Here is a 16,964-nt window from a genome sequence, read left to right as displayed (position 1 = left end):
GACTGAAGCCCTTGGCCGTGACCAGTACTACCAGTGACTCAGCTCACTTCATGCCAAGCTCCACCAGCACGTGCTTCAGGTGGGGCAGGTGTCAAATGCTCACACAGGTTCTTTGACATGCCTTCCATCGCGTGGTGGGGTCTGTTTCCTTCCCCTGGGTGTATGTGGGGAGTGATGTCTCGGGGACTGCCTGGACCTGTACAACATGACGGGTGACGTGGCCTCCAGAGTTGACTCATCAAGGGCCTTGCAGCACTGGCCTCAGGACATTTGCCCTCGCACCCTGCCGCCGTGCTGTGAGGGAGCCCAGGCAGCCTGCGGAAGGACCAGGCCCACAGCCCACGCCGACCTCCAGGCACAGAAGTGAACCACCTTGGAATCAGACCCCTCACCCCCTGGGAAACTTGGACACCTTGTTACCCAACAGCAGGTGACTGGGACATTGGCTTTTTCATTTAATCCTTGTCCATGAAGCGTGTACTGTTGCTAATTGCATTTAAAGATGAGGAAATGAAGTAGTAACTTGCCTCAGGTCACAGAGCAATAAATAAGGAGTTAAGGGACTTGCAGCCAGCCTCCAGTGCCCCACCCGCCCATCTCTGAGACACAGAGCACCCCACTCCGCCTTTCCCCAGGACTAGAACTTGGGTCCCCAGGGGCTCTCACCGTTCTAGGCCTGGCCTTGCCTGAGCCCCTGGCCTCCTAGACAAGCAAACCAAGAGAGCCCTCTCAAGGAAAGGGGCCTACAGTTGTCATGCCACCAGTCAGTGTCCAGAGCTTGCTCGGCCATGAACCCAACCCTCCAGCCAGCAAGGCCCTCACCAGGGGCCCTGGCTACTCTGCTGGGACTCCAGAGGCTTAGTAATGAATTCTACCCAGCAGGCTGGCGCTGTTACAAAATAGGAACACTACTGTGTATCTGGCCACTGTTCCCAGTTCTAAAACCCTGACAGAATGAGGGACAGGAGATAGATGAGTGTTCTGGGCAGAGGCTTGGCCCCCAGAACTACCCACCAAGTTTCACTGCTGAGATCCAACAAGGCAGGGAGGCTGCTGGCCCAGCCGCGAGGTGCAGAGAGGACTAGACAGGGCACTTTCTTCTAGAGGACATGGTGGGAAAGCACACGTCCCTGGAGGCCAGGTTACTGGGGAACACACCACTGGATGGGCTGAAACAATCAAGTCCAAAGCCATGTTTACTGGGGGCTGGAGCCAAGGAAGCTGTGGTGGGCAGGGTGGGCTACGTGTCACAGTCCTCAGGGATGGCAGCTGTGATGATGAGTGAGGGCTCCATGACACCCGGGCTTGCAAAGCTCTCCTCCGCACACAGTCTCTGGCCAGGGAGCTGGGAGGCCAGGCCGCCCTGGGCCAGGGACTCTACGATGACCTCGGCAGAGCCCACCTCCAGCTCAGCAGGCGGCTGGAGTGCCACCACCACCATCTTCTCATCCTCAATGACCAGGTTCCGGAGTTTGCGCTGCCGCGGATTGTAGTTCTCCACCCGGTCATGGATCTCCATGTGCCTCCGCAGGTGGGCCTGGGCAGAGTGGGGGCTCAGGGCTGCGAGGGCAGGAGGTGCTGGAGGGGAAGGGTTGGGGGGAGGGCTGGGGGTTTGGGATAGAGGGATCAGGAGCAGGTGACCCAGGGTCCAGGCCTACCTGCCGGGTGAACTTGTAGCCACATTCTGTGCACTCAAACTTCCTGACCCCCTTGTGCCTTCTGACGTGCACACGGAGCTGCTCCACCGCTGCGGAACGGAAGGGACCCCCAGCATCAGCAGAGGGGACGGGGGGGCGCCCTGAGATGGAGGCAGTCCTGTGGTTTGCAGCTGCTGTTCAGGGCCCTGCCAGGCTCTATAGTACCACCCCAAGGTGCACAGGACCCCTGGGAGCTTCCACCCCCCCACCAAGCCGAAGCAGCGCCAAGCTCACAACTAATGGCGTGGGAAATGGAAGAGATGGCTGCCCTGACCCCCCACCCCGGGGCGAGGAGACCCTCGGACTCTGGCCGTTGGTAGATGGCCCGGCCCTCTGTTCCCCCCAGGGCAGGGGCTGGGGCAGTGGCCTTCCGCAAGCCCAGGTACCTTTGAAGGTCTTCCCACAGATCTGGCAGAAGTGAGGCCGGCCCTCCTGGTGGCGGCTAGCCACATGCCTCAGCAGGGGCCCCTTCTCGGTGAAGCGCTGCTCACAGAACTCACAGCTGAAGGGCCTCTCGCCAGTGTGGGTGCGGTTGTGCTTGTCCAGGCTGGCTGTGGGGACAAGGCCAGGGCTCACACTGGGCCTCGGCACCAGGATAGGAGCGGGTGGGCCTGACTCACCTTGGGTGCGGAAGGTCTTGCCACAGAGGTGGCACTGGAAGGGCTTCTCGCCCGTGTGCGTGCGCAGGTGCATGTTGAGGTTGGCCTTCTGGGTGAAGGCATGGCTGCAGAACTCACAGACATACGGCCTCTCGTTCCTGTCCGGGTTGGGGACACAGGGACAGGCCTGTCTGAGCAACTGGAACAGGTACAGGCTGCATCGAGCTGCCCAGCGGGAGAAGGGCTTGGGCAGTGCCAGCGAAAGGGCACCAGCTCCATCGCCATGAAGTTCAGAATCTGCCCTTGTCTTAGCCTGACACCACCTCCCCCAGCCTCTCTGCCTGGCAAACCCCTCATCCTTCAGGTACCCCCACCCAGGAAGGCTACAGGTGCCAGACTCAGGGTGGTGGGTGCTCTGTCCCGTGTGACAGCGAACTCTGCCTCCCCAGCCCATTCCCTGGCCTGGAGCCGGCGGCAGGGCCAGCCCACCTGTGCTTGGCCTTGATGTGCATCTGTAGGCCGTTTCGGCTTGAGGCCCGGTGCCCACACTCCTCACACACAAACAGCTTCTCCCCACGGTGCTTGAAAGCTTCGTGCAGCTGGAGTTCTGTTCGGGACAGGAAGCACTTGGCACAGGTGGGACACTGCAAGGCAGAGGCAGCAAGGCCAGGGTGAGGACAGGTGGGCCCACAAGACAGAAACCACACTGCCTACCCATTCTGGACACAGCTACAACTGCCTCATGCTTGCTCATCCCCAGCCCTCGGTGCAGCCTGGCACTTACAGCATGGGGCTTGGGGGCTCCATGCAGCTTGATCATGTGGCTCTGCAAGTCCTTCTTCTGCATGAACTGCTGGGAGCAGGAGGAACACTGAAAAACAGGCCCACATCACCTTGGAGGTGGCCTGTGCCCACGGAACCCTGGCCACCCCCTGGGCTAGAGGCAGGACCCAGCCCGAGGCACCAGGAGGCTCCTTGACCTGGTGCAAAGGACACACCAGAGAGAGACCCCAGTGCCATGCTCACGGGTGCTAAGCTTGCTCTCCAAGGGAAGAAACAAGAGCCCAGAAAGGGCCTGTGGCCCAGCCTAAAGGTATGGGGACACCAGATGAGGCTCCATGACAGCTGGCAAGGGAGAGGCACTGGCACCATCCCACATTCAGGGCTCTCGGGAGGGGTCCTGGGGCTGTCCCTTAGCCCACGGCCCTGGAGACAGGCCAAGCCTGACCTTGTAGGGCATCTCCCCCGTGTGGGACACCGTGTGCACTCGCAGCTCCATCCTCCGGCGGAAGGCCTCCTGACACACGGAGCACGTGAAGACCTGGCAGTGTGGGGGGCAAGCGGGGCCGCATCAGGGGGGGCCCTGCCTGCAACAGCAGCCTCTGCCTGGGCTTCCACTCGCTGCTGGGAGGAGTCTGCCCAAGGCGGGGACGCTAGGTCGGGAGAGGGCAACACAGAACCTGCTTGCCCTGACCCTGACCATCGCTGAGCGGTGCACACCCCCCGTGACACCCCCAGCTACACAACGCTTACGGGCCGCTAGAAAGAAAAGGGTAGCGTTTAGCCAGTCATGTTGCAGGGCAGGCCAGTGGGGTCAGGGAGGTGGCCATTCTCACAGCCATCCCCCACCAAAGCCCAGGGGGCCAGGCAAACCCCAAATGCACCCCACAAAGTCCCTCTGGGGTTTGTCCCTTCTACCCCTATGACCTGTGTCTCCCACCTGTAAAACCAAGGAGTTGACTTGACGGCATCCAAGGACCCTGCAGCTCTCCTGAGTTTACATTCCTACAACAGTTTCCTGGGACCCCTCACGGATGACAGAAGACAGTGGCCAACAGGTCCCTGCCCACGAGTACCTGTTCTGAGCGGTTCATGCAGTTCCGGGCTTCATGCTCCAGGAGGTTCTCCTTCCGAAAGTAACATTTGCCACATTTGGGGCACTCAAAGGGTTTCTCCCCAGTGTGTTTTCTGCCAGGAGAAGCACAGCAGGTGTAGGAGGGCAACAGGCTTCCCACCTCTCCCTCATCCAGTGCCCCCATGTGCCCCGACCATGCTGTGAGCACAGCAAAGAGGGCAGTCCTGAGGCTGCGCTGGCTCACCATCCGGGTCAGTCAGACCCAGCAGGTGAGCCCAGGAACCTCTTCCTGTGTGGAGACTGCAGGGAGAGGGCTGGGGCTGGACCCCACACAGCTCGCTGCCAGGGACAGCCACACAGGCCAAGGGGGAGGCCAGCAGGCTGGCATCTCTCTGAAGGCAGAAATAATCCCTGGCTGCCAACTCCCTGGAGAAACCACTCAGTCTGCCTAGAACTCCTCTATGGAGGCTCTACCTTCAAAAGCATTCACCTCCACCACTACCCACCTGTGCGCCCATGCGGTCCCCTGGCTGCCGTCAGAGCCTGCCACCTGGTGGTCTGCTCCACACCTGCCTCCTTCAGCAGCCACAGGGGCCTCAAAGAGGGTCAGACCCTGTCACCTCTTTGCTCACAACCCTCCAGTGCTTCCCTCCTCATCCTAAGAAAAGGCCTGGGGCCCAGGAAGGTGTATGTGGCCCCTTCCCCGCCACGGCCCCCACTCTGCCTCTCCTCTTGGCCCACGGCTCCCCTGAGCCTCCCTCTGCACTTCCTCACCTCCTCTGAGGCTGCTCAAATCTCCTTTAAAATCGCCACCTGACCCCACCCTGAGCTCCAGCCCAGCAGCGCTGCTGCCCTTTTTCTTTAATCATGGTGCTTTCTATCTTCAAACACCGTAAAGTTACATCTCTGTCAGTTCAGGGTCTGCCTCGCTCTGGTGGAAGGCAAGTGTTTTGCTCACTAAGGTATCCCAAGCACACAGAACAGTCCTGTCAGCTACCCAGCAGGCAGCTTGTTGAATGAACTAAAAGAACCCTGACCTCAGAGCACAGAACAGTGCCAGGAGAGCTCTCACAACCCACCAGAGACCAGACGCTTCTCTCATCCTCTGCTGCTACATCCTGTCCTTGTTCCCCAACCCAAAGACCTCAAGAGGCTGTCACTCCCTCCCAGTTCTCAGAGCCAGTCCAGCAGCCTGCAGCCCAAGGTGGGGATGCGAATGGGCCTGCACTGTCCTACACTGGGGGAGTGCCCAGGCAGCTGCAGACTACCCAAGGTGCCTCCCACACTAGGCCTTCTCCAGAGCCCACACTGGCAGCGGCTGCCCCAAAGCAGGAAGAGCAAACAGGTTTCACCTCCAGCTCCAACTCCAGTCAGCTGCTAGTGGTTTCCCAAAGTGTCATACTGAGAGAACACATGCCCAACTGATTTGGCAAGAAATCTCACTGTGGTGGCCTAGTGATGCCTTGAGTTAGGGAGTGGCAGGCATGTCACCTAGCTGCCATCCCTGGAGGCCTTGTGGAGACTGGAGTAACGCCATCCAAGAGAACTCCCAGGGATAATGGAAACATTCAGTCTGTGCTGTCCAGTTTGGCGGCTGGGAGCCACATGTGGCTACCAAGCACTTGAAATGTGGCTAGTGTGTTTGAGAAACTGAACTTACTTAATTTTAAGTCAAAATACCTTTATATGACACCTGATTACCTTATTGGACACTGCAGCTTTAGACAAGTGACCTTTTGTGCTGCACTGACATCCACCCTAGGGCTAGTATTTCCTCAGAAATGCAGGCGGCACCAGCCCTAAAGATTGACATCTTGGCCCAAAGCTCACACTGCCAGACTTGAGAAACACCCAAGGTCAGGCTTCAGCCACAGCACAGGGCCACAGGCTTTTCTCGATCCCTGGGCAGACGCCAGCTGGAGGTCCAAGTCCACAGTGGGTGGAACCTGTAGACAAGGTGTCCACAAACCCACTCCAATCAGTGGGCTCACAGGAGGGGGGGAAGGAATCTGAACCAGGGCTAAGTTCTCTCTCTTTGATTAGAGGCATTCCAACGCCAGGCATTTTGTGGGTTTGAGGTGTAGTCCCCAACCCCCACACAGCCCAGAAGTGTTAAGTGCAGACCCCCTCTCCCAACATGGGGAGGGCAGATGGGGAGAGAAAATAAAAAAACAGAACATTTACCTGTTGTGGACTTTTAGATAGTATTTGCTGAGGAATTTTTTATGACATGTAGGGCATTCAACCGGCACTGCTGGACCTTTTCTGTTCTCAGTGGGCTCAGCTGCTATGGCACCTGTGCTCAGGGCTGGTTCGGCAGCACAGGGCTTTCTGACTACGTTTGATTTCCTCCTGGCTGGCACAGTCTCAGTCTCAGAAACATAATCGCCATCCCCATCGTCTTCAACTTGAACCACCACTTCCCACTAGAGCAGAAGAGGCAGTGGGAGGGAGCAATGTCACGAAATTAATTGGCAGGGCTTCTGGGGATGGACCTAAAGGGCAGGCAGCTCCATCCAGTTCCATCCCAAGGCCCAACCCAGACACATCACCAGGCCAATCCCTTCATCAGTGACTCTTCCCTTCAGGGTCCCAGAGCAGGCAGCTTCTGGATTTTGGATTTGGAGGGCAGTGGATCTATCTATGCGGAACTTGAAGTTTGGATTTTACTATCCTGGGGAAACATCTGTAACCCTAATGCTACCTATTCCACCCCAAAAGGCTGGCAACCATGGACAGCTGTGACTTGCAGAAAAGACAGTGTGAGACTGCAGGATGGAGCCAGCTTCCTATATTCCCGAAAAACTTCTCCCAAACCCACATAACAAGAGACTGCACCTTGGGATCCAGATTATCCCAGAAGTCAGTCTCTTCCCCCCACTCCTGCCTCCCCACCTCCAGCACCCTGCAAACAGTACCTCATTACTCCCACCCTGCAGCTGGGCACCTTCAGCCTCGAAGGGCCTTGGGGGCATTTTGCAATCCTCAGGCTCCTTGTCCTCTGGGGAACAAAGCTTCAGGGCCTGCTTGAGTTTCCCACGGAGGAAGAAGGGGCTCTCGCTCTGAGCAGGGAGACCAAGCTGGGGCCTCTGGGGGCTGGGACTGCCACTGGGCTCCTGATCCCTAGGAACCTGACCCAGGGTCCTTGAAAATTCCTCTTCCTCCAAGTCTGCCTGCTCCTTAAGGTTGTTGTCCACGTCCTGGGGGGCAGGTTTCCCCAGCCCACTCTGGCCACTTGGTGCCTGTCCCACGGAGGTTTTGGCCTTGAAGCTCTGGCACAGCTCCACAGCCTCTGGTACTCGCAATTCCCTGGCTGCCAGGAGCACCTGATCCCAGTTCCCTGAAGTGAGGGCAAGGTGACCAGTGTAGAAAAAGTCCAACAGGAGGCCAAAGATCTCCGCGAAGCCGGCAGGGAGGACAACACTACCCCCCGAGCCATCCCCGTAGAGGCTCTGGAAGAAGTGGCTGCAGCAGGCAAGGACGCTCCAGTGCGCCTTGAACACCAAGCCCCCTACGTCCAGGGTGGCGTCGCAGTACTGGCCCTTCTCCCGCTGCTTGTTGAGCTCCTGCAGAACCCTCACACTGTGCTGGATGAAGGAGCCATCCATGGTCTGTCTGGAGAGGAGGAAGGCGTAAGTGACACCCTGGGCAGCCCAAATGGAATAACAAGATAAAGTCCCCAGATTTGAGACGAGAGAAAGGGGAGGTAAACTCCGCTCTATAAATAGTCACGTTTATCACAAGGAGGGCTTGGGTCAAAGAATGCACGCCGAACACCTCCGTGGGGGCGGGGCCCGGGGAGCAGCCCAACTTGAGGCCGACCACAGAACATGGGTGGCGGTTGGGGGAGGAGGCATGGCTTGGCGGGGGGACAGGGCATGATCGTGACGGGGTGCTGGTGGGAGGTACTAAAGTTTGGGAAAAGAGGGATCAACGCGAACTGATCGGCCTGGCACAGCGAGAGGACCTCGGGCAGGGGACAGCGGCGGCTGCGGACAGGTGAGCGGAGCCCACGCCGCGCCCACACGTCCTAAGCCGCCGGGCTGAAGGCCACCGGTCACACTTCCGCCAGCGGCCGCAGCGATCCACAGCTCTTCCCTCCCTCGCACCACGGCCCCCGACCTCCTCACCCGGGACTGTCCTGCGCAGGCCCCACCGGTCTCGGGCCGCGTCGCCTCCACAACCCCACCGACCAACCGCCCTGGCCGTACGTGCCCGGGCGACCGTACGAAGACGCGGTCGCTGCCGCCGGAAGTGACGACAGGGCTCGCTGCCGTGGTGGGACGCCTCAGAAGCGCAGGGATGCCAGCCCCGGCCTCTGGGGGCGGGACCACTCAGAGAATGGGCCAATGGAATGAGGACATGGGCGGGGCTAGCCCCGGATCTCTCGGGGCTAGGCCCGCCTCCCTGAGTTGCCCGGCAACGGCAAGCTGGGCTCTGGCTCCGGCAGGGTTCTGGCGGGTCCCGAGATTCCGGCTGCGGTTACCCCGCGCGGCGCCCTCAGGCTTGAAGAGGCCGCGCCCCACCCTCGCCCCAGACAATACGTTCAGCCTAGACGCACATTTCACCTCTTTATTGGCAGCCGGGAACCCGGACTGTGCTTTCCTGTGGGCTTACACTTCCCGAGCCAAGACCAAGGAACCCAAAGGCCTCCCAGACAGCCCAGGCCCTGCGCGCCCCGCTCGACCTTCAGCCCTCAGGGCAGGGGAGGCTTCCAGTTGGCCCGGCCTGGTGTGGCCCTGCGCGACCCAGTGGTCAGGTAGAGCCGCAGCGCCTGGTGTAGTTCAGGATGGAGGCCTGGAAGTGCTCCGTGCTGTTGAGATCTGGGCGGCACAAGATCACATAGCACTTGGGGAGGAAGTAACCGCTGAAGCCACTGCTTAGGCTGCTCAGCACTGCCAGCAGGTTGACCGCGGGCAAGTACTTGCCCTGGTAGACACTGGCCGTGGTGAAGAAGGCTATCCAGGACACGAAGTTGAGGAGCAGGCTGAAGGTGACGCATTTGGCCTCGTTGTAGTTCTCTGGCAGGTCCTTGCCCAGGTAGCTGCAGGCAAAGGCGCTGACCGAGAGGAAGCCATTGTAGGTGAAAGCCAGCATGAAGCCCAACGAGTTAGCCTCTGTGCAGTCAAGCACCACCAGCTGAGGGAAGCGCTGGTATTCTCTGACGGGTAGTGGGGTCCACACCACAAGCCAAGTTAGACAGATAAGCAGTTGGGCTGTAGAGCTGATCACCACAAACAGGCCAGCACCATGGTTTCGGACCCACGCATTGTAGAAGGTGGGTACCTTGGCAGAAAACTTGAAAATGAAGACCAGTTGGAAGGAGCGGATTGTCAGGCAGGACAGGAAGATGGCAAAACCAAGGACAAAGAGGGCTTGGCGTAGCAAGCACATGGGCACTGTGGGCTCCCCAAAGAAGCCGTAGAGACCACAACTGCCCCCAGCCAGGGAGCCCAACATGAGGAAGCACAGCCTGCCCCCAGCTGACCTCACCACAGGGGTGTCCAGGTGCCAGGCAAACAGGCCAGCAGTCCCAGCCACCACCAGCAGGAGCAGGGTATTAGCTGCCAGCAGCATGCAAGAGATGGGCTCATGCCAAGTCAAAAAAACCACTGTGCGTGGGAAGCAGGTCTGGCTTCCCTCAGGTGCCCACTCTTCTCGCCCACATGGCTGGCAGCTGTGGAGGTCTGAAAGGGAAGGTGGAGAGGGCTTCTGAGAGCCATATGAGCAGAGCAGGAATGGGGAAGGGAGGCCGTGCAGGCCCGCAAAGTGCTGGGACAGCTAAGCTCTGCTGGGCACAGTGAGATAAGGCTAGCTCTAAGTGGAGCCCCAAGATCATGTGTTTCTTCAAAGTGTCTGTGTTAATTACAGATTCTGGAGACCCTTTGGTAGGTGCTGTAAGCTCATGACCACAGAAGGGGTTTACCAACCAGGAGGTCCAAAGGGAGGGCCTTACTCCAGTAGCTCCGCCACACACCAGGAAGGCTGTGATCCAAAGGGAACAGCCAGCCCCAAAGGATGGGCTCTTTTATCTCTCTCCAGTACTTCCACTAACTAAATCCACCTTCCTGAGCTGCCACTCTGTGATTTCTCTGAGTTAACTCTCAGTAAAAAGAAAGAATGTGGGCAGTGCCCCAAACCCATGTCTACTTCAGTATGTTCTCTGATCTTGGTTTTGCATCTCTGGGTGGAGTATGCTGCTTGTTTTTTTCCTGCTGTAGATATGCCTGTGTCTGCATTCAGGCCAGTCTATTCAAGGTCTGGCCTCTTTTGCTTGGGCACTAGAAGGGATTTTATGCAGACAGCATGGGTGGGCACAAAGGAAACAGAGCTACAACTCTCTGGATAAAGAAGTGGAATAAGGACAAGATTGTACCTGTTGGAGTTGGGTTGAGAGCTCTCTAATAAAGGACACAACTAGGTCTGAAGCTTTCAACTGGTTGTTTCTGCTTGATCAGAATTCAGTCTGGTGGCAGGCATCCTTAAACCTGTACCTCACTGGCAGCCAAGGGATTGAGCCCCAGGCTCTGCACATGTGGGAGAATCCTTCATCTGTGCACAGACCCAGGAGTGCTGGCCATTTCGCCCACTCCATGGGTCACTCACCACTGCTGTTGAGGAAGGTCCCAGCCTCACAGGGCACACACTCAAAGCAACAGTGGTAGAAACCCACAATCACTCTTTGGTGCCCTTCAGGACAGTCACTGGAGCACACGGACTTAGGCACCTGCAAGAAGCCACAGGGTTTCTTAATCACATGCCACAGTCAGGGGATGCTCATATGGGAATGGAGAACATTTGTCCTGGCAGGGCTGGGTAGAGCCAGGGTGGCCTAGTACCTGGCATTCCCCCCCCACCCCCTGCTGGGTAAGCTGTGTCAGCGTTGTCCCCAGGCTCCAGGCTGCTGATAAGGCAGTAACCTGGCTGGCAAGTGACCATGTCTCATTACCTGGTTGTCCTTTCCATGCCACTGGATTTTGGTCTTATTTATGTCCAGCCGAACTGGAGACTGTGTGGAGGAGCCAATGACCCTGAAGGTCCACTCGGGACCATTCCAGTCCCAGACAATTATGTCATAGCCGTTGAGAGGGTCCCCACTGTCATTAAATATCACAATGTCCTCGTGTAGAAGGAAATTCACCTTGTGGATCTGCCCCAGCAGCTGGAATAAACAGCTGAAGATGACACAGGCTGCTCCGACTGGGCCCTCCCAGACCCAGACAGCCCGGGAAGCAAATGCCTAGGGCCTGGTTGGGCTTCTATCAGGGCAGTTTCGGCCTGTCTGGAAGTTCATGGCCCCTTCCTCAGACCCCCCCCCTCCTCTCTTTGACCCTCCCATCTGGCCTCCTGTGTGCGAGGAAGCCTCCAAGAAAAGAGCCTTTACAGAGATTTTTAGCCCTGGCCCAGAGGCACAGCAGGTTGCGGGGCACCAAGGTTCAGAGAAGGGAAGTCTGGGAGAAGGAATCTGCCTTGTCCCCACCCCCAGCCCTTAGGGTACCCACGGGGTGACCACTCGGCTTGCCTCAGGAAAGCCCCCTGATTCAGGGTGCAAGGGGCTAGGCTGCCTCACCTGCCAGGGAGAGACTCGGCCCCTGGAACAGGCTCCAGAGGCACAGCCCAGGAGTTGGTGGAGGCCATGCGCCACAGCATAGACAGCCTGGTACACGTTGTAGGCAGAGCTCATGGAAAAGGCTTCAAGCGTGGGCATCTTCTGTGCCGTGAAAGCCCAGCACTCTCTGCACAGCTGGTTGCCGCTGCACCGGGAGCCCCTGGAGCATGGCTTTTGGGCCCCTTTTTCTGCCAAGACATAGGCCTCTTCAAACTCCTTCAGGCCAGGGACAAGCCTCTGCCGGATGGCCACTCCCAGCACCGTGCCGATGCCCCAGATGCCTGGCACACTGGTGATGTATCTGGAGATGGCCCAGTCTTCTGAGGCAACCCACACCTTGGCAGTCAGATTGGCCAGCACCACGGACTCGAAGAACACCCTGGCCAGCTGCCTGCTGGAGAAAACGACCACAACAGTGGTCCTTGCTTGTGCCAGGTGCTGCATCATGCTCTGCATGCTCTCATCACCTGGCCGAGCAGAGAAGGGCATGATGTCCTTGGAGGCGATGCAGATGCCCTGCTGAGTGGCCCGGTCCTCAAGTGCCTGCAGCCCTAGCTGCCCGTAGTCACCATCACTGCCAACCAGCGAGATCCAGACCCACCCGAACCTCTGCAGCAGCCGCACCATGGTGTCTACCTGGTGCTCATCACTGGGAATGGTGCGCAGGAAAGAGGGGTAATGCCGCTTCTCCCCAAGCAGCACACTGCTGGCCTCGTAGCTGATCTGTGGGGGTTCATATCAGCAATTCAATGATGTCAGCCTCAACTGAGAGCTCCCCCTCCCCTGCTGGTCCTGCGCTGGGCACAGAGACACAGGGAAGATGGAGTTGAGGTCCCAGCCCCCGTTCTAGGGGAGAGCATTACTGGACCCTTGAGGCCAAGTTACACACAGGGAAGGGGCAGGCCCCAAGGGGAGGCTTCTGGGAGAAGTTTGGAATCTGCCTGGTGGATGGAGGGGACAAAAGTCGCAAGCAGGGGATGAAGTGGTGTCATGTTCTGTGCCCTACAAGGACTTTCGCTCAGCTGGAGGTCAGATGCCAGGAAGATGGGGAGCATGGGTAGGTGTGTCTGGGCAGGAGGCCTTAACTCGCATGCTAAGAGGCCTGGACTTCATCTGCCGACCGTTGGGAGCCCCTACGGGTGTAGGCAGAGAAGTGATATGTTCCGACTTGTGTCTTAGGAGCCTATCTCTAATTCCGTGAAGAATGTGTTAGAAAAGCCTCAAGGCCAGAGTCAGGGAGAACCCACTGGAGGCTGATAGAACCATCTAGAAGAAAGACATGGTGGTCTGAGTTAAAGATGTGGCAGTGGCGATGGAGAAGATGGGATGGACCTGGCAGCATGGGAAGGTGGGAGCAGAAGCCATGGTGCTGGGGAAGGAGGAACACAGGCAGGATGGCTGGGTCTGGCTTGGGTAGAGATGGTCACTCAGGCAGGTGGGCTGGCACCAGGATGCAGGAAGAAGGGGCTTTTGCTGTGTTAGGAGGTAAGTTCAGTTTGGGGCCTGCTGGGTCCATGAAGTGGAGACACTGGGTGTGGCTCAGTGCTCAGGAGTCCAAACAGAGGCTGGAGAACGGGAAGTTCAGCTGTGGCCAGGGCCTGCCCGGAAATGGGAGAGGTCTGCCCTCGGGGAGTCACCCACCTTTTCATGGGAGGCAGGGGAAGAGGTGCCACAAGGGAAGGTGGGTCGTAAATGCCAAGGACAGAGTGTCCCAGAAGGACTGGTCAAAAATGTCACAGTCGTCACGTAAGGTAAAGAAGGGCCGAAGAGCTTTTGGTGGTCTCGGAAACTAGAAGGCTGAGATCACAGCAAGAGCAGGAGCAGTGAGGGCAGAATACGGGGCAGTGGGTCGAGAAGCAAATGAGAAGAGTGAGAAGCAAACCAGCGAGAGATGGTGCAGGGGCGCCTCAAAAAGGGGCTGAGAGCAGCGCTGGGGGTAGATGTGCTGGCAAGGTGAGGGGATGGAAGCTTCCAGGCAGCCTGGGGAGAGGTGGGCAAGCAGAGGGACAGGACTGGTCATCAGCACACTGAGAGGCCCCACCTCTGAGCCACAGCCTGGACGAAGGTGGGGAGGGAAGTGGGGAGATGTGGAGAAGTCTGTGGGGTGCAAAACGAAAAGTGTTCAGTCCTCACAAAGGACATGGGACAGTGGAAGGAGAGGGGGCAGAAGTCTCAAAGGAGAACAGGTCTTCCCGAGGGCGCTCAGGCAGGCAGGTCTGGGAGCAGCTCTTAGGGAGGAAGGAACCCTGAGGCGGGAGCATGAGAGGCAAGACCTCTGCGTGTGACTGACAAGCAGTGACCACCCAGGAGATCCAGCAGCCAGGCCGGCCTCGGGTGCAGCAGCCCCCTCCCCCTGCCCCAGCACAGGCTGGACTTGCCAGAAGAGGAGATGGGCCAACTGCTGGGGTCCAGCTTACCAGGGGCACCAGGAAGGGGCTCAGCAGGGCAGCGCTGGTGGCAGCGTGGTTCGTGCTGTCGGGCCCAATCACCGCCATGGCCGTGGGGGAATAGTGGGAAGGGTTTCCTTGGATCTCTATGTGATGTGTCCCCAGCAGGGAGAGCACACGCAGCGTGGCGTACACGTTGGCTGACTCCGAGCACACGTCATACAGCTCATACCCCAGGGTGACATTGGGCAGCAGGGCTGTAGAGTTGTTTATCTCCTCAATGCCAAACCGCATGGCCTGGAAGAGGTGGTAGCCATGGCCATTGAATCTGTCAAGGCTGCAGGTAAAGCAAAGCTGAGAGCTGAGAAGGGCGGGGTCCTGCAGAGACCTCCAGGCTGCCTAGAACCCCCAGCTGAGTGGGGAAGAAAGGAAGCTCTGAGGTCATTCCCTGCAGTTCCCTACAGCCTTGACCTCAATGTGGGCCCAGAAGCAGACACACAGTTCTCTTAACAGGCCTTGGGAGAGGTGGGGAACAAGTTGTAATGCACAACCCATCCCACTCCCCCCTGCCATTAGCATTGAAAGGCTCAGGGAGTCCTGAAGTGGAGAAACCAGCTGTGTTAGCCAGGGTTCTCCAGACACATAAAACCAATAGGACATATATACATATGAGAGAAAGAGAGGGTTATTTTAAGGCTTCAGCTCACATGATTGTGGTGGCTGGCAAGCCTGAAGTTTGCAGGACAGCCTGGGAATTCCTGCAAGAGTTGATGTTGCAGTCTTGAGTCTGAAGGCAGAATTTCTTCGTTTTCCAGGATCTTAATCTTTTCTCTTAAGATCTTCAACTGATTGGATGAGGCCCACCCATATTATGGGGGCAATGCGCTTTACTCAGTTTATTGGTTTAAATGTTAACCACATCTAAATATTCCTTTACAGCAACATTAGACTGGTGTTTGGCCACTGGGTGCCAGAGCCCAGCTAAGGTGACATGTAAAGTTAAGCCCATACCTGCTTAACCTCATCTGACCAGTGCTTCTTATAGGAGCACTCATGAATGTGGTGAGGGCCTGTGCTTCTCATTGCCTAGTTTAGGAAACTGCTGGCTGGATCCCAACAGAGGCATGCTGGGAACCTGCTTGAAGTGCTGCCCATTTCACTTTCCTTATTAGAAGGGTCTTCTGTCATTTCTATCATTTCTGTCCTTGAGTCACTCAGGAAACTCAATGCCTCCTGCCCAGTGCAGTCCTTCAGTTAGTTATCTGCAACCCGTTTAATGTGTCCCCCAAGGCTTCTGTCCCCAGGCTCCCATCTGCAGTCTCTTTAGGCCAGTCCTCATCTGAGGCTTTCTAGCACCTTCCTCTGAGGTCAGCCATCAGGTTTGCTTCACGTTCACGGCATCCTGCTGTGGAAGCCCTGATTCCCTCAAGCCACTTCATGAAGACACTGATCAAATTGATTTCTGCTAAGCTCCTGAAGCATCCATGCCATGTGTTTCCTCTGCCCTCCTTATAGTGAACCACACTTGCCATGAGGAGTCTAAGGAGTTTGAACTTGGGTGGGAGTCAGGAGGGGATGGGGATGGGGGAAGGCCACACCTGTGTAATCCTTCTACCTCGTTATGTCATAAAGTCAGGAAATAACCGGACTGTAATTGTGATAGAAAGGGCAAGGTCCTGGCTGAGAAGGACAGAAGGACAGACAGACGTCCTGGATGGCAAGGGCCCCACTAGGTGGTGGTTCTGATGACCCCTCACTCACCTGTCACAGAGGGTCACGGTGGGTCTACGTCTCACCCCCAGACAGTCCGAGTGGAGAGGAAACAGGCCTGCAATGAGGTAATCCCCAGGGAGGCTAAAGTCGGGAGATGACTCTGTGCCGTGGCAGCTGGAGGCCCAGCAGCAGGAGAGGGAAAGCTGCAGGCCGACCAGGAGAGCTGCCTGCAGTAACATGCTGGCCAGACAGCCCTGTGCCCAGCATGGCCGAGCAGCACCCTTGGACCAGGTCTGGGCATTTAAATAGCGTAGACAGCAGTTGCCCGGATGCTTCCCAACTTCATGCCTATGAAAGGGGTGGGACTGGACCCCAGCTGCGGGAACCAGGCTGTTTGCCTCCGCCTTCCGGACCTGTGGTCCTCAGGAGCTGGGCAGGGTGAAGGCACAGATGCAAAACTGGGCGGCACCTCTTACCCCTCCTCTGGAAGGCTGTGGTTCAGTCCTTGCTCTGCTACCCGGGACTTCTTCACCTGCTCAGGAGTCCTGGCTACTGGGGTGGGGTGGGGTCAGAGGAAGGTAGGGACACAGGGGCCCTGAGGGACGGGGTGTGGAGGGTTGCTATCAGGGTGTGATGCGTTGTAGAATCTTTGACTTGGGTCTCGGTTTACCGAATGAGATATAGCTTTGAGTAGACCTCCCACCAGTCCTTGGTTTCTGACACCGAAATTCTGAGTGAATCATTGTGGGTTTGCCTTGTTATTCAGGGTTGCTCCCTTCAGCCCAAAGACAAATGCATGCAAACAGAGGGTATGCAAATAGAACGGTTTTGTTTAAATTGATCCTGGAGCTCTTTCTGCCAGGGAAAAAAAAATACCAGCTGGATTTCTAGAATGGCGGCCCTGGACTCAGGGTAGGGTATCTGGCTTTCCCTGCCGAGGCGGCCGGAATGGGACCTTTGCATAACGTAAATGGGGCCCTCGGTGGGTCGGCCAAGACATTATGTCCCTGAGGTAGCCGCCGGGAGACCCCGCAGGCCGGCGGGAGCCTCTGTGGGAGGCTCTGTAGGACCCGCGGCAGCCCAGGTGCGCTGCCAGGGCCGCCG

General features: G+C 57.7%; 2 protein-coding genes across 6 annotated transcripts; both read right to left on the bottom strand.

Moving 5' to 3' along the window:
- Positions 1-1,178: 1,178 nt before the first annotated feature.
- Positions 1,179-8,435, bottom strand: ZBTB48 (zinc finger and BTB domain containing 48). 5 transcript variants are annotated; one of them, XM_036925348.2, is made up of 11 exons: positions 8,282-8,435; positions 7,070-7,766; positions 6,336-6,577; positions 4,153-4,264; positions 3,525-3,617; positions 3,081-3,167; positions 2,786-2,940; positions 2,318-2,454; positions 2,084-2,248; positions 1,659-1,798; positions 1,179-1,537 (listed from the first exon to the last, which is right to left on the bottom strand). In XM_036925348.2, exons 2-11 carry the CDS (start codon positions 7,757-7,759, stop codon positions 1,241-1,243), a joined length of 2,118 nt encoding a protein of 705 aa, XP_036781243.2. In that variant the 5' UTR covers positions 7,760-7,766; positions 8,282-8,435; the 3' UTR covers positions 1,179-1,240. The 5 variants fall into 5 exon arrangements, with proteins under 5 accessions (XP_036781243.2, XP_036781246.2, XP_036781245.2 ...); XM_036925351.2 differs by having other exon boundaries at positions 1,659-1,747; XM_036925350.2 differs by having other exon boundaries at positions 3,081-3,146.
- A 155-nt stretch (positions 8,436-8,590) lies between these two features.
- TAS1R1 (taste 1 receptor member 1) lies at positions 8,591-16,168 on the bottom strand. The gene is made up of 6 exons (XM_036925346.2): positions 15,909-16,168; positions 14,178-14,484; positions 11,722-12,483; positions 11,101-11,313; positions 10,758-10,878; positions 8,591-9,838 (listed from the first exon to the last, which is right to left on the bottom strand). Exons 1-6 carry the CDS (start codon positions 16,097-16,099, stop codon positions 8,907-8,909), a joined length of 2,526 nt encoding a protein of 841 aa, XP_036781241.2. The 5' UTR covers positions 16,100-16,168; the 3' UTR covers positions 8,591-8,906.
- Positions 16,169-16,964: the final 796 nt, after the last annotated feature.

Source organism: Manis pentadactyla, chromosome 4, assembly GCF_030020395.1.
Source record: "Manis pentadactyla isolate mManPen7 chromosome 4, mManPen7.hap1, whole genome shotgun sequence".
NCBI lineage: Eukaryota > Metazoa > Chordata > Mammalia > Pholidota > Manidae > Manis > Manis pentadactyla.
This window is presented reverse-complemented; position numbering and strand designations above follow the sequence as displayed.

Coding starts and splice junctions, on each gene's coding strand:
- ZBTB48 (XM_036925348.2), bottom strand. CDS start 7,759: ATGGATGGCTCCTTCATCCAGCACAGTGTGAGGGTTCTGCAGGAGCTC. Junction 2,941..3,080: donor GAGCCCCCAAGCCCCATGCT/GTAAGTGCCAGG, acceptor TCTGCCTTGCAG/TGTCCCACCTGTGCCAAGTG. Junction 2,455..2,785: donor CACATCAAGGCCAAGCACAG/GTGGGCTGGCCC, acceptor CAACCCGGACAG/GAACGAGAGGCCGTATGTCT.
- TAS1R1 (XM_036925346.2), bottom strand. CDS start 16,099: ATGTTACTGCAGGCAGCTCTCCTGGTCGGCCTGCAGCTTTCCCTCTCC. Junction 10,879..11,100: donor GGCATGGAAAGGACAACCAG/GTAATGAGACAT, acceptor GGCTTCTTGCAG/GTGCCTAAGTCCGTGTGCTC. Junction 9,839..10,757: donor GACCTTCCTCAACAGCAGTG/GTGAGTGACCCA, acceptor CTTCCCTTTCAG/ACCTCCACAGCTGCCAGCCA.